Source organism: Eutrigla gurnardus (assembly GCF_963514095.1).
Source record: "Eutrigla gurnardus genome assembly, chromosome: 5".
Taxonomy (NCBI): Eukaryota; Metazoa; Chordata; class Actinopteri; order Perciformes; family Triglidae; genus Eutrigla; species Eutrigla gurnardus.
This window is the reverse complement of record NC_139919.1, coordinates 8,157,942-8,173,790: the sequence shown is the minus strand read 5'-3', so window position 1 is coordinate 8,173,790 and position 15,849 is coordinate 8,157,942. Positions and strand designations below refer to the sequence as shown.

General features: G+C 44.0%; 1 protein-coding gene across 2 annotated transcripts; it reads left to right on the top strand.

The window, feature by feature from the left end:
- Window positions 1–1,469: 1,469 nt before the first annotated feature.
- LOC311013965 (NLR family CARD domain-containing protein 3-like) lies at window positions 1,470–15,849 on the top strand. 2 transcript variants are annotated; one of them, XM_084010286.1, is made up of 12 exons: window positions 1,470–1,605; window positions 3,365–3,493; window positions 4,493–4,678; window positions 5,326–5,382; window positions 6,647–6,713; window positions 6,870–7,089; window positions 7,693–9,496; window positions 11,374–11,547; window positions 12,648–12,821; window positions 13,353–13,526; window positions 14,377–14,423; window positions 15,121–15,849. In XM_084010286.1, the coding sequence occupies exons 2-12, from the start codon at window positions 3,366–3,368 to the stop codon at window positions 15,639–15,641; spliced, it is 3,552 nt and encodes a 1,183-aa protein (XP_083866412.1). In that variant the 5' UTR covers window positions 1,470–1,605; window position 3,365; the 3' UTR covers window positions 15,642–15,849. The 2 variants fall into 2 exon arrangements, with proteins under 2 accessions (XP_083866412.1, XP_083866413.1); XM_084010287.1 differs by lacking the exons at window positions 4,493–4,678; window positions 5,326–5,382.

The window sequence follows — 15,849 nt, the reverse complement described above, 5'->3', positions numbered from 1 at the left end:
GCATTAAAAACACTCATACCGACTCCACAGTGCACCCGAGGCAAATCCATTGTAACGGCAGACTATCGATGTACATATCTGTGTTGATAGAATGTTTGAAATAAAACCGACCTTGCATTTTTAAGGATTTATGTCTCAGCAGCAGCAGCAGCAGCAGCAGCGTGTCATACTTCCTAGCGGCGGACTGATATCACCTGGCACTTATAAGTTACCGGTTCTATAATAGTTTGTTTACCTGCTGTCATTGCTACAGATGCAGAGTAGCCTGCAGTGCTAGTTTCTTCAATCTCACAGAAATGGACACTTGGAGAATATACTGAAACTTTTGAAGACTCTGATGAGGAGTTTTTTTCCACCCAAACCCAACCGTACCTGTACGAGCCTGAATATACAGAGGAAGAATTGAGCGAGAGGGATGCTCAAAGGGCAGAACGTGAACGAGCGTCTGTGGAGACCGAGATAACCCCCGCTGGAGCTGAGAACTGGGACCGAACAAACGGAGAGTGGTGGTGCCAGGAGGGAATCCCCCGCAACGCCTCCGAGGGTTAACGGGTCTACGGACGGAGCAGAGTTCCGGGTTCGCGGTGCTTAATTGTGGGTTCGCGTGGCCGTGGGGAGCCCGGAGTTTGAGTGAAAAAAAAGTTTTGTTTTTTTTACAAAAGTGCAGACAAATTCAATATAATGTGGCCAGAATATGAGATTAAATAAATAAACCAGTTATTATTAACTTAAATGTGATCACACATCTTAGTTTCCCTTCACTTCATGGTACAAGTCAAGTGTTCTGTAGGTTGTAAAACAATCAAATAGTACCAACAAATCTATACTAAATACATATGCATGGGCTGCATGATTACAGCACTTATGCAAACACACACACACACACACACACACACACACCAGAGAATAGGTGGAGTCACTTCTTCATCATCATTATTTTCCAAATCCATTTTAATTTCACTTTTCAAGGTATCTTTAATAACTTGGTTATTGAGAATGTTTGAGTTCAGTCTCCAGAGAGTGGACTTCCTCTTCCTATTCAACTGGACTGACATAGAAATGGGACCATGGTCTGAAATAGTACTGGCTCCTGTTTCACAATCATCCACTCAACTTGTTTTCCCACATTGATTTTCTGCAGAAGACATGAACACACATTATCTGCCGTTCCTTCTTTCTCTGTACCTCTGTTCCCTCACCATACAAGGCGGCAGTGTGTTACCCCAAAATACATAAAACACATAAACACATCATTTTAATATCACAGGATGTGACAGAGCTATTTAAATGGGCGGGAAAACATTTAAACGTAACAACAAATCTCCTCAAAACCATGACAAGATGTACAGGAGGGAGAACAGCGACCTCTGCTGGGCAAATTAAAACAGTACGTGGATAGGAGAAAACGAAAACGAAACTTCTCACATGTAGCACAAGTAGGCTACAGGTCATCACCGTCCCAGGAAGTAGCTGTTTGTGTGGTTAGACTGTTGATCACATCTAGCCTACTTCAACGAGGCGCGACTCATCTGGAACCAGCCTCATATATTCATGTGAAGACTGAAGCCCTTGCTGTCTGTGATCACCTGTCGACGGCGGCCTGAGGTAAACTGACGACAGCCGATGGGAACTTGTGAAATGAATGAGAGAATAAATAATCGTTAATTCCCCTCAAATGTATTCAAACTAAAGCAAGGGCGTAACTTTGAGTTGAACATGGGGGGGGGGGGGGCATGCCTTCCTCATGCTCTTTCTTTTATATATATTTACTAGTGGGGGGGCCGTTATCGGCGTTAACGTGCTGCGTTAACGCGAGACTCTTATCGGGCGACACCAAAATACCGCCGTTAATCTATTCTCAAAGTTGGGTTGGGAGCTGGGTCTATACTAAGCAATCTGTGGGGACTTTCACGGCGCGCGCGCGATCCGCTGCCCCCCTGTTCAGACCAGACACGTATTTCTCCGCGACGGTCGACAAGCGCTTCTACTCAGCTGTTCATTCAGAGCTATTTTTATCATAACCTCGTAAAATCAATACGCCATGTTTCTATAACCAATAACTTTGTACACTTCTTTATTTATCCGTTCTCTCTCTCTAGAGACACACACACACACACACACACACACACACACACACACACACACACACACACACACACACACACAAAGAAAAGAGAAAGAGAAAGAGAGAGAGTGTGTATTGGAGTAGACAGTAGTAGTGTAGATATACCGTTGAAATACACATATTTGTTTATCTACTCTTCACATTTATTCATTGTTTTCATCTCTCTACTCTGTTTAGAAACACGATATGATCGCATTTGTCTACCGCGGTATTTTATTTTGAAAATTGACCGGATTGTCTCGTGTTTCTTAACTTCCTGCCTGAATTGACGCGATCGCTCGCGGGCTCGCGCAAAAAATCGAGCAGACGCCGAAACGATGGCTTCACGGCGGGACGGCCGTAGGATCGCGGGCTTCGCGTCTGGTGTGAACTCCACTATCGGTCAACAAGGACGTGCTGACATGGATGCAGCTATGAAGCTTCAGGGAAAATGTATTTCTAAGAAGCTTCCCAATGGAAACCTCGACAAGACTGATGTTTGCACCTTGAATGAGTTAGTTAGTCATTATTTAGGTATACACACTTATTATGAATGCCTTCGGCAGAATTCAAATGAGCCATTTTAATCTAGATTAATTCCATGATTACAGTGAGATTAACTATATGGCATATTCTTCTATTTTCCTCTCGCCTGGTGTAAGAATACTGGTTAGTATTTAACTTCCTTTTTTCAGATCAACCTGGGCTTTCAGAATATTCATGCTGTGGTGGTCTCATATGAATATAGAAAAGGTCATATGACCAGATATAGAAAGGAAAATAATTTTTTTTTTATTTCACAGGTATTTATAGAAACACACAGAAAATTATGAAATTATTTCTAAATGTTATACAGCTGTTCTTTAAGGGATCAGGGGGGAAATAATCAAGGCTCTAACTATGATAAAGAAATATATTATTTACGTTATGCAGAAAATGCACTCGCCTGGAGTGTGTGTGTGTGTGTGTGTGTGTTTCATTGAATGTGTCATACATGTAGAGTGTGTGATTAGGTGCTGTCCCTAATATGTCTGGGCTTACAATATGGGGGTTGTTATGTTACATGTTCATATTCATAGTTTATAGCAGACAAGAGTTACAACATACTCAGCTAGCTCTGTAGCTAGCAACATTAGCCTGCCAACTAGCCCAGTTAACTCCTTGGTCTCATGCTGGTATACAATGTACTGTTCTCTCGCTCTCTATCGGATTCATGAAGCTTAACTAGTGAGAATCTGAAATCTAAATGTATTGTATCAGGATGCAGCAGCAGAGACCAGACTCCCCTGGACCTGGACCTGGACCTGGACCCAGCTGTGTGTCCATGAAGAGTGACCGGTCTATGGTTCACCCTATTTATTTTAAAGCTGAACAAGCTGCTGATGGAAGGTAAGAACTGAACCTGAACTCTCCTTAGCAGATGAATCAGGTCTAGACCAGCCCCCTTAAACAGTAACTCAGAGTCCACCAGCCCTGAATCCTGCAACCCGTCAGGTCTTCTGAGCCACGATGATGTGAGAGAGTGACAGTGTCGTGTTTCACTGAAACTCTCACAGAAAGGACCAATTAAATCGTTTTTAACTGGGATTAAACTACAAAATAATAAATATACAATCAAACCTTAAAGAGACAGTGAGGAGAAAACCTTCTGAAAGAAAAGACTCATAGACGCCGAGAAACCTTCAGAGTTAGAGAGAGGCTAACTTGGCTAACCAGGGTTGCCAACTCTCACGCTCCCGGCGTGACACTCACGCTTGCCATGACAGCGTGAGATTGATGGTGAAAGCATGAGTGTCACGCCAGGAGCGTGAGAATTGGCAACCCTGGGCTAACATGAAGGCTAATGACAAAGAAGAGTAGTGGGGAGGCTAAGCTAAGCTAAGCTAAGAACAAAAAGACTCCAAACCAACAGACACCAAACTCGAGCACCGTCTTCCTCTCACTCAAGGGAGGTTGCAGAGTAGTAAAGTAAGACACTTTATATCCAGCAAAATCTTATTTTAGGTGTTAAGGTAACTGATAATGCCCGAGGAGATGTCTATTATCAGGAGGTAATGGACTATGTGGAGACCAGAACCGTCCAATGCCCAGTGGAGAGTTAGCAACCAAAATGTAACGTTTTTTAAGAGTCATAACTCCGTTTTCCCATCATTGTCACCCCATACCGTTCTAATGCAACGGAAACGTTGTCCACTGCTCCTAGTGTGAGTGTAACACTAAGACAGGTGTTCACATGTCCACGTGGTCTCATGTTACCCAGATCCATTCAAAGTATTGATCCTGACACTGGCATCAACTCTCAGAACATGACTCATCAATACCATCAAAGCAAACTGATTAATGAAGCTTAACTAGTGAGAATCTTAAAGTGTATATTTATTGTATCAGGATGCAGCAAGAGAGACCAGACTCACCTGGACCTGGACCTGTACCTGCACCTGGACCCAGCTGTGTGTCCATAAAGAGTGTCCAGTCTACCTGCAAAACGGCATTGACCCCGAAAACACCCCAGCCAAAAGGAAAAAGAAAGACTCTGCAACAGACACAGACAACCGACACACCACAGAAATTAAGGTCAGTCTGCTTGACAGCATAAACAACAAACTGGATCTTCTAACGTCACGAGGAAGTTAAAGACATGCTATTGCATGTCTTTAACTTCCTCTGGAATTTCCCCAAAACAGCATTGTAACACTGCAAAAACCAGACCTGTTAATACAAATGCATATTGTTACTAAAGAAAATAAACTGATGAAAGAAAGTGGACCTACAAACCCGCTCCATGCACAACATCCCAGAATCGTTAATCCCAGACTTCATGACAACCTTACGTAGAGGAGGGTCTGTTCTAAAGGGGATCTGAGCCTCAACAGGCCAGCCACCTCCTGCTGGGTCTGGTGGCGGCCCAAAGGAGGTGAGGACAAGACAGCAAGGAGGAGGAGACGGGAGACAGATTTAAACTTGTATAATCAAGTTAAAACCTACATTTAAATAATAAATAAATCCAGAAAATTCTTCCCGGATCCAGCTGTGCTGACCGGTTCTGACTACCCCGTAGCCACGCCAATGCCTCTTTGTCCACAGAGCCTGACCAGAGATAACCCTCTCCTTATATATTTATTATTATTATTATTATTTTCTTTCTTTTTTTCCTTTCCTCTCCCTCACTTTGATTAATACTCTCCTCCTTTTGCTCTTTCCTCTCTCTATCTTTCACACAGAAAACTCCTCCATTCACCCAGTGAACGGTCTATGGCTGAACAAGCTGCTGATGGAAGGTAAGAACTGAACCTGGACTCTCCTTGGAGGATAAATCAGGTCTAGACCAGCCAGAGAAAAGTTAAGAGTCAGAGAGAAGCTAACTTGGCTAACGTCACAGCTAATCCCAAAGAAGTGGATCTACACTAAGCTCAGCTTAACTAAGCTGGGTTTACATTGGAGCTACTTGAAAACCTGGTGCATCAGCATCAGACTCCAAGTGGGTCTGACCAAACTGGGTACTTGATGCATTGGGAGACCGGTTTGGTCTAAACAGGTAAAGAAATCCAGTCTGTCGTTGTCCAAGTCCGTGTGTTTGTTGGTCGATGTCCATGATCATGTGTCATGCTCTGCAGAGGCTGTGCCATCTCCGCATCATTTTAAAGATGGCTTGGATCCGATTAAAACCTTATGGGAAATAATGTGGCCGATGAAGGTTACTTCCAGTTTTACCCACTAAAATTTTGAGAGGCTGACTTTGTGGCCTTGTGCTGCTAAAAACTTTAGCAGTGCCACTGTGTCAGCCTGGCATGCCTGTTCACTTTCTGAAAACCAAAGTGAATTGTCGACCTACTGCATAATTTTACTCTTGCAAGGATGTTTAAAGACCTTTTGTCTCAGTAGCCCATCGCAGCTCTGGTGTGTGTCCAAGAATGACCTGTGACATAATTGTGTGTGGATCAGAAACCAATGGAGCTCTGGCATAAACCGCGTTGTTCTCTGCTCTCATATCCCAAACAAATTGCAAGACCGCTGGTTGTTTTTCTTGAGGTGGCTTTTCACTGGAAAGATAGGTGTGCAACAAGGTGAATCTGGACATGCAACAACTCCATGCTCCATGAGCAATCCAAATACTGGAGCTACCCCAAAATAAATGATCACCAGTTAACGAATCTGACTCATATCCTCTAAGCCATTGTGTCTCAAAATCTTCATCAGCTGTGAGTGTGATGTATTCAGTGCAATGTTAATCGTCAATGTATCTGTGTGTAACCTCCCCCCCCTTTACAATGTGCATTGCAAAGGTTGTTAGCTGTTGAACAACAGAGTGAGGATGATCACACTTCAAATCCCAAAGATCTAGTAAGGTTGCTGCTCTGCTGCTTGTGTGTGTCAGATTCACCCTTTTCCTCCAAAAATTCCAAGATGGCGCTGGCCAAAATGTCAAACCCGAGGCTTCAAAATCATAGTCCACAAACCAACGGGTGACGTCGCCATGACAACGTCCACTTCTGATCTCCAGTCTGTGCTTTAGTGACTCTTTGAACTTGGTTTTCTCCACAGAGTTCAGCAGATCTCAGAGGTTCCGTTAACCCGGCAGCATCAAACACACCTGGACTCCATATTTATGGTGAGTACATGTACAAGCTCACCTTTCACTATTAACCACATCAACTACAGACTCAATGCTGAACTGGTTCTAGTGGTCTCCATGCTGCTCAGACCCACACATGAATCCTATGTTGGGTTCTTTAGAGTTCATGTTCAGTTTATCCTTCTGTTCCAGCTGCTGGAGAAGAACATCTGCACTTTTGTGAAGAACGAGCTGAAGAAGATCCAGAAGGTCCTGAGTCCAGATTACCCTGAATGCTTAGAGAGTGAGGATGAGGAGTTGTTGGATGGTAAAGATGAAGAGCAACGGAGGAGCAGAGAGGCGTTTCAGAAGATCACAGTGGACTTCCTGAGGAGAATGAAGCAGGAGGAGCTGGCTGACTGTGTGCTGATGGGTAAGAGGATTTTAACAGATTTAACATGGTGGAAAAAAGAGAAGGATTCAATATGAAGAACTTCATATTTCCAAACTCTTAATAGGCTGCACACAACTTCAATGTTTGTTAATGTTCGGATGTCAGAATCGATATTCCAACACTCAAGTTCTACAGAGTTCAGACAGGATCACGACCGTTTCAGAGAAACTGGTGTTTCACTTCACCCAGTGACCGTGTTAACTGGTGACTTTCAGCTCGTAGGAACTAAATGGTTAGGTTACGGTATACCAGAATATTTAGAAAACCCAACGGTACTATTTTCAACACTACCGTCTCTTTCTATGATGCTGTATTGTGATGTGTTGTAGTGACTGACTCGTGGAGCTTTGCAGCTGCATTTCAAAGGGTTATATCCTTCAGTTCTGTTTGTCTTGTAAAAGTCTTTTATTTTATTTTATGTTGCACCTGATTGATATTGTCTCCACCAGTTCTGATTTAATCATTAAATAAGTCACTCATACTGAGGACTATAGGGATACACGGCTCTAATACATGGCTTGTTCATAGACTGTAAAAGGGTCTGTAGGATCCACTAACTGGGTTTCTTTGTTGTTTATCCAGGAACCGCTGGTGCAGCGTACCAACGTAAACTCAAGTCTAACCTCAAGAAGAAGTTCCAGTGTTTGTTTGAGGGCATCACTAAAGCCGGAAACCCAACCCTCCTGAATCAGGTCTACACGGAGCTCCACGTCACAGAGGGAGGGACTGCAGAGGTCAATGATGAACATGAGGTCAGACAGATTGAAACAGCATCCAGGAAACCAGACAGACCAGAAACAACCATCAGACAAGAAGACATCTTTAAAGGCTCACCTGGAAGGGATGAACCAATCAGAACAGTGATGACAAAGGGAGTGGCTGGCATCGGGAAAACAGTGTTAACACAGAAGTTCACTCTGGACTGGGCTGAAGACAAAGCCAACCAGGACATACAGTTCACGTTTCCATTCACTTTCAGAGAGCTGAACCTGCTGAAAGAGAAGAAGTTCAGCTTGGTGGAACTCGTTCATCACTTCTTCCCTGGAACCAAAGAAGCAGGAATCTGCAGGTTTGAAGAGTTCCAGGTTGCGTTAATCTTTGACGGTCTAGACGAGTGTCGACTTCCTCTGGACTTCAACCAGAACAAGATCCTGACTGATGTTACAGAGTCCACCTCAGTCCAAGTGCTGCTGACAAACCTCATCAGGGGGAAACTGCTTCCCTCTGCTCGCCTCTGGATCACCACAAGACCTGCAGCAGCCAATCAGATCCCCCCTGAGTGTGTTGACATGGTGACAGAGGTCAGAGGGTTCACTGACCCACAGAAGGAGGACTACTTCAGGAAGAGGTTCAGAGATGAGGAGCAGGCCAACAGGATCATCGCCCACATCAAGACCTCACAGAGCCTCCACATCATGTGCCACATCCCGGTCTTCTGCTGGATCACTGCTACAGTTTTGGAGGACGTGTTGAAGACCAGGGAGGGAGGGGAGCTGCCCAAGACCCTGACCGACATGTACATCCACTTCCTGGTGGTTCAGTCCAAACTGAAGAACGTCAAGTATGATGGAGGAGCTGAGACGGATCCACACTGGAGTCCACAGAGCAGGAAGATGATTGAGTCTCTGGGAAAACTGGCTTTTGAGCAGCTGCAGAAAGGAAACCTGATCTTCTATGAACCAGACCTGACAGAGTGTGGCATCGATATCAAAGCAGCCTCAGTGTACTCAGGAGTGTTCACACAGGTCTTCAGAGAGGAGAGAGGACTGTACCAGGACCAGGTGTTCTGCTTCGTCCATCTGAGTGTTCAGGAGTTTCTGGCTGCTCTTCATGTCCATCTGACCTTCATCAAGTCTGGTGTCAATCTGATGGCAGAAGAACCAACAACCTCCGGGGCGTCTAAAGTCACCAGACACAAACCTAAACTAACACATCTGCACCAGAGAGCTGTGGACAAGGCTTTACAGAGTCCAAACGGACACCTGGACCTGTTCCTCCGCTTCCTACTGGGTCTGTCACTAGAGACCAATCAGAAACATCTACGAGGTCTGCTGACACAGACAGGAAGTAGCTCACAGACCAATCAGGAAACAGTCCAGTACATCAAGGGGAAGGTTGATGAGGATCTGTCTCCAGAGAGAAGCATCAATCTGTTCCACTGTCTGAATGAACTGAATGATTGTTCTCTGGTGAGGAAGATCCAAGACTACATGACTTTAGGAGATCTCTCCATAGAGAACCTGTGTCCTTCTGATTGGTCAGCTCTGGTCTTCATCTTACTGTCGTCAGAAAAACATCTGGACGTGTTTGACCTGAAGAAATACTCTGCTTCAGAGAAGGCTCTTCTGAGGCTGCTGCCGGTGGTCCAAGCCTCCAGCAAAGCTCTGTAAATATAGTTTTTATATTCAAAATACAACAAACCACCGTGGAATTACAAGGTTCTTTCTGCATTCTGAATGATTTGATTGGCTTTACAAACTGCAAAAAGTAAATAATAAATAGTAGTCATCCAAATAGTTACTTGAGTAAAAAAGTATTTAGTGAAAAAACGATTCAAGTACTGAGTACTTGCTGATTTACTGTTTCAATAATCAGAACCCGAAATTAAAATAGACAAAAAAATAAAATATCAATGTGCAAATTCAGATATTACCAAAAATACCCCTTTAATTAAACCAGAAAATCGTTACAAAATAACATTAATTAAGGCTAATTAAGCCACAAGAAACACTAATAATCCTCAAAATTGGGTCAATTTAGTCGTTGCAAACATTCTCTGTTCAAAACATTCTCTTCAGTCATCATGAATACAGGATAGCGGTGGATGGATGGATGGATGGATATGATGGATGGATGGATAGATATAATGGATGGATGGATGGATGGATGGATGGATGGATAGATATGATGGATGGATGGATAGATATAATGGATGGATGGATGGATAGATATGATGGATGGATGGATAGATATGATGGATGGATGGATGGATAGATATGATGGATGGATGGATGGATGGATATGATGGATGGATGGATGGATGGATGGATGGATGGATGGATGGATGGATGGATGGATGGATGGATGGATGAATAGATATGATGGATGGATGGATGGATGGATGGATGGTGGATGGATGGATGGATAGATATGATGGATGGATGGATGGTGGATGGATGGATGGATAGATATGATGGATGGATGGATGGATGGATGGATGGATGGATAGATATGATGGATGGATGAATGGATGGATGATGGATGGATAGATAGATAGATGTGATGGATGGTTATGATGGATGGATGATGGATGGATATGATGGATGGATATGATGGATGGATGATGGATAGATATGATGGATGGATGATGGATGGATAGATATGATGGATGGATGATAGATAGATATGATGGATGGATGATGGATAGATATGATGGATGGATGATGGATGGATGATGGATGGATAGATATGATGGATGTTTATGATGGATGGATGATGGATGGATAGATATGATGGATGTTTATGATGGATGGATGATGGATGGATAGATATGATGGATGTTTATGATGGATGGATGATGGATGGATAGATATGATGGATGGTTATGATGGATGGATGATGGATGGATAGATATGATGGATGTTTATGATGGATGGTTATGATGGATGGATAGATATGATGGATGGTTATGCAGTAGATGTCGGGTGTTCCCGTCTGGACGTTGTCATGTTTGGACTAAGTGCCCCCGCGGCCGGCCTTACTCCCAAGCTCACGGACCCCTGGGCGTCTGGCCACCCACCTCTTCTAATCTGTTTACATGGCTGATGAAACAGTTTCTGCTGCTCACGACTTCCAGCAAAAGAACAAATCACTAAAGGAAACCAAACTCTTTTCTCTGCAGTTTGATGTTTAAATATTTGGGCCATCAAAATGAACGTGTTAATGTGGGATGATTCATTTGTGGATTTAACACATTCATCTTTTTAATGCATTAACACTGTTGGCTCTCTGTACGTTGAAGTATAAAGAGAGAGAGAGTGAGACGGTGAGTATGAAGTCATCGGTTAGATTACAGCGTGGTACAGTGTGCAGCAGTGTATTGTGGGTACCGCATGTTTGTCGGTGAATAAATGCTACAACCAGACACAAGCTAACATTCCGTGTCTTGCCGTCAGCCGTCTGATAATTAAAGTGAAGGGGATTAGCACCGAAGTAAGCCAGACTTGTTCTGTTTTTTATTCTACATTTCTGATTCCTCTTCAGACTCAGTGGCTGTAACCTCTCAGAGAGAAGCTGTGAAGGTCTGTCCTCAGTTCTCAGCTCCCAGTCCTCCAGTCTAAGAGACCTGGACCTGAGTACCAACGACCTGCAGGATTCAGGACTGGAGCTGCTATCTGCTGGTCTGAAGAGTCCACACTGTGGACTGGAAACTCTCAGGTCAGACTCAACGACTTTGAGAAGTTTACCTATGAAGCTTTCAATGATACGTTTACATGCACCAAATATTCACTTCTTTGCTCTTATTCCTGAAAAGACACTTTTGCTACTAATCTGTTTACATGGCTGATGAAACACGTTTCTGCTGGTAACGATCTAACAGCAGAAGAACAAAATCACTAAAGAAACCAAACGTCTTGTTTGTCTTTCCCCTGCCGTTCTAACTTTGAATAGTTTTACAAATCCAGCTGGCGTTTCTAAATGCTGTTGTCGTCATGAGGCTATGAACTCAGACAGGACGGCGTTTGGTTTCCTGGTGTATCTGGGACTTCACAACATGTACAAAGCAGCAATAGTGGTTATTTCATCCGTGATGGGGGAACCCTGGTTGGTTTCTACATGGAGATAAGCCCCGCCTCCTCGCTGGTGTGTCTAGCATGAGTGTCGTGACTCAACACAAATGATCCCACAAATAAAACCAATTCATCCTGCAGTCAAACTCAAATATCACTTCAGGTTTGGTGTGAACGCAGCAGAAGAACTCACTTTCTGCTTGGAATGATAAGATTCTATCTAGTAAAACATGAAAAGAATCAATGATTTTCAAGGAATACAAAGAGTTTTCTCATCATGTTTTAACACGTGAAGTTAGTGTTGGAACAGTGTCGACAGAAGTTACATTGAATTCTTTTCTATGACATTTTACATTTATTTCTGGTTTTAGGATGAATTTTTTTCTCATTGATAAAATCCTTGCTGGTTAAGTTTAAAGGTCAATGAATGAAATGTTCTTGTTGGTCTTGTGAAGGACTGCATTACAAACACAAGTTTAGTCTTTTTAAAACCTGTTTTCGATCTTGCTGAGGAGTTTTCATTGTTAATTCCAAGGAGACAAACAGTTGTTTGTTATAGTTTCATCACACATTTCTGATTCCTCTTCAGACTCAGTGGCTGTAACCTCTCATAAATGCTACAACCAGACACAAGCTAACATTCCGTGTCTTGCCGTCAGCCGTCTGATAATCAAAGTGAAGGGGATTAGCACCGAAGTAAGCCAGACTTGTTCTGTTTTTTATTCTACATTTCTGATTCCTCTTCAGACTCAGTGGCTGTAACCTCTCAGAGAGAAGCTGTGAAGGTCTGTCCTCAGTTCTCAGCTCCCAGTCCTCCAGTGTAAGAGACCTGGACCTGAGTACCAACGACCTGCAGGATTCAGGACTGGAGCTGCTGTCTGCTGGTCTGAAGAGTCCACACTGTCGACTGGAAACTCTCAGGTCAGACTCAACGACTTTGAGAAGTTTACTTATGAAGCTTCCAATGATACGTTTACATGCACCAAATATTCACTTCTTTGCTCTTATTCCTGAAAAGACACTTTTGCTAAAGTTCACATGGCGGCTCTAAAAGAGCAGTTGAACACATGAATGTCTGATATGTTCTGAGACTCCAAGTTTTGTATTTTACTTTATTCTCAGAATACTTGTTATTTCGTTAATAATGTTACTTAATTCCTCCAGTTCAATATGAAAACTGACAACAAACATAGTTGAGATGTTATTGAATTACAGTTTTCTTTGCTAGTTGGTTTAAATCAGTAGCCAGATCTTGGTTGGGACACCAGGTCTGAAGACAGACCACATAGACTGGTTCTACTGTTGTTTCTTGACTTCTCGTCCTCCTCTATCCGTCTCCGTCACTCAGCCACGCTTATCCCACCCAGTACAACATTAACACAACAACAGAGAATTATCACTTTTTCTCAGTTTAAAACTCCCCAGAAGTGACAGAAGTGTGTGTGTCTTCAGTCTGTCAGGTTGTCTGATCACAGAGGACGGCTGTTCTTCTCTGGCCTCAGCTCTGGACTCCAACCCCTCCTATCTGAGACAGCTGGACCTGAGCTACAATCATCCAGGAGACTCAGGAGTCAAGCTGCTGTCTGCTGGACTGGAGGGTCCACACTGGAGACTGGACTCTCTCAGGTGAGGACAGATGGACAGACATCAGACTGGACACTCTCAGGTGAGGACAGGTGGACAGACATCAGACTGGACTCTCTCAGGTCAGGACAGATGGACAGACATCAGACTGGACACTCTCAGGTGAGGACAGATGGACAGACATCAGACTGGACTCTCAGGTGAGGACAGATGGACAGACATCAGAGTGGACTCTCTCAGGTCAGGACAGATGGACATACATCAGACTGGACTCTCAGGTGAAGACAGATGGACAGACATCAGACTGGACTCTCTCAGGTCAGGACAGATGGACATACATCAGACTGGACTCTCAGGTGAGGACAGATGGTCCGACATCAGAATGGACTCTCAGTTGAGGACAGATGGACAGACATCAGACTGGACTCTCCGGTGAGGACAGATGGACAGACATCAGACTGGACACTCGGGTGAGGACAGATGGACAGACATCAGACTGGACTCTCTCAGGTGAGGACAGATGGACAGACATCAGACTGGACTCTCAGGTGAGGACAGATGGACAGACATCAGACTGGACTCTCTCAGGTCAGGACAGATGGACATACATCAGACTGGACTCTCAGGTGAAGACAGATGGACAGACATCAGACTGGACTCTCTCAGGTCAGGACAGATGGACAGACATCAGACTGGACTCTCAGGTGAGGACAGATGGACGGACATCAGACTGGACTCTCAGGTGAGGACAGATGGACAGACATCAGACTAGACTCTCAGGTGAAGACAGATGGACAGACATCAGACTGGACACTCTCAGGTGAGATGGACAACAGTCTCTGACTGAGGAGCTGGGCTTCATGTTTACTGGTGTTTGCATGTCTTCCTACAGGGTGGACCATGGGGGACAGCAGAGACTGAGACCTGGTCTGATGAAGTGTGAGTATGTCTTCAGTAACTCAGCTGCTCCAGATTTGAACGTGTTCATGACTGAAATCCGATTCTAATCAGGACGTAGCGTTTGTTTCTTCGTGGCTGTAAAGATGTCGTGTTGTGTTCACACCAAACGCCACATTTTCACACTCAATTACACACAAAGTCAACGCAGAGACACAAACGGACGCCAATTCCTGCCGGACGGCAACGGAGGCGAATACCCAACATTCCCGTTGTTGTGGTGTTTGTGTGAGTTTAAATATTTGAAGTGAAGAGAGAAGTTCCTGAGACTCTGTGTCTCTAAAGCGTTTCAGCGTTGAGATGGTCCTCCTGTCGTCCTGACGTCCCTGAATCCTAAATGGAGGACCCAGATGTTGTCTCCTGGGTCTGTGGTCCCCCAGAGCTCTACCATAGTAGCTCACATTAGTCCACAGACCAGACCACAGTTTGGTCTGGTTGCAATCTTTACTCATTTTAGGCCCAACTGTGATATTTTTACTACCAACGATGTCGTTTTGTAGCGTTTTTGCTTTGTTCGTTAAGGTTTTTTCAGACGGTTTCAAACGTTGACCGTTGGGTCCAGAAAACACGTTGTTTCCCTGGAAACGTAATAGAGAGTGTAGATGAGTTGTATGGGGACGTAGTTTAGTGGGAGACAGAGATGAACCTTTAGCTGCATTGTGTTTGTTCTCTCCATCAGATGTCTGTGAACTGGAACTGGACACAAACACAGTCAGCAGAAAACTCAAACTGGACGACAACAACAGGAAGGTGACACGTGTGGACGACGACCAGTCATATCCAGATCATCCAGACAGATTTGACTCATATCCTCAGCTGCTGTGTAGAGACGGTCTGACTGGTCGCTGTTACTGGGAGGTCGAGAGGAGAGGAGATGTTTGTATATCAGTGAGTTACAGAGGAATCAAGAGGAGAGGAAGCGACTCTGGGTTTGGAGGGGATGATCAGTCCTGGAGTCTGTTTTGCTCTGGTGGTGGTTACTGTGTCCGTCACAATAACAAACGAACACGCACCTCCTCCTCCTCCTCCTCTGGTGTGTTTGCAGTGTACTTGGACTGTCCTGCTGGCACTCTGACCTTCTATGAAGTCTCCTCTGACAAACTGATCCACCTCCACACCTTCAACACCACATTCACTGAACCTCTTTATCCTGGGTTTACATTGTGGCCTGGATCATCAGTGTCTCTGCGTCGTCTTTAGGTCTGAAGTCGTGTTCACACCGAACGTGAAGCATATTTTTCACACGCTGTGATTACATATCCAATCCATTCCAATCCACTTTATTTAGATCCCATTTTAACAAACACAAGGTTTTCCAAAGTGCTGCACAAGATAAAACACAATAAAAAGTACAGAATAGAAAGATAAAATGAATAAAATAAACAGATCAGATAAAAATATGCACGTA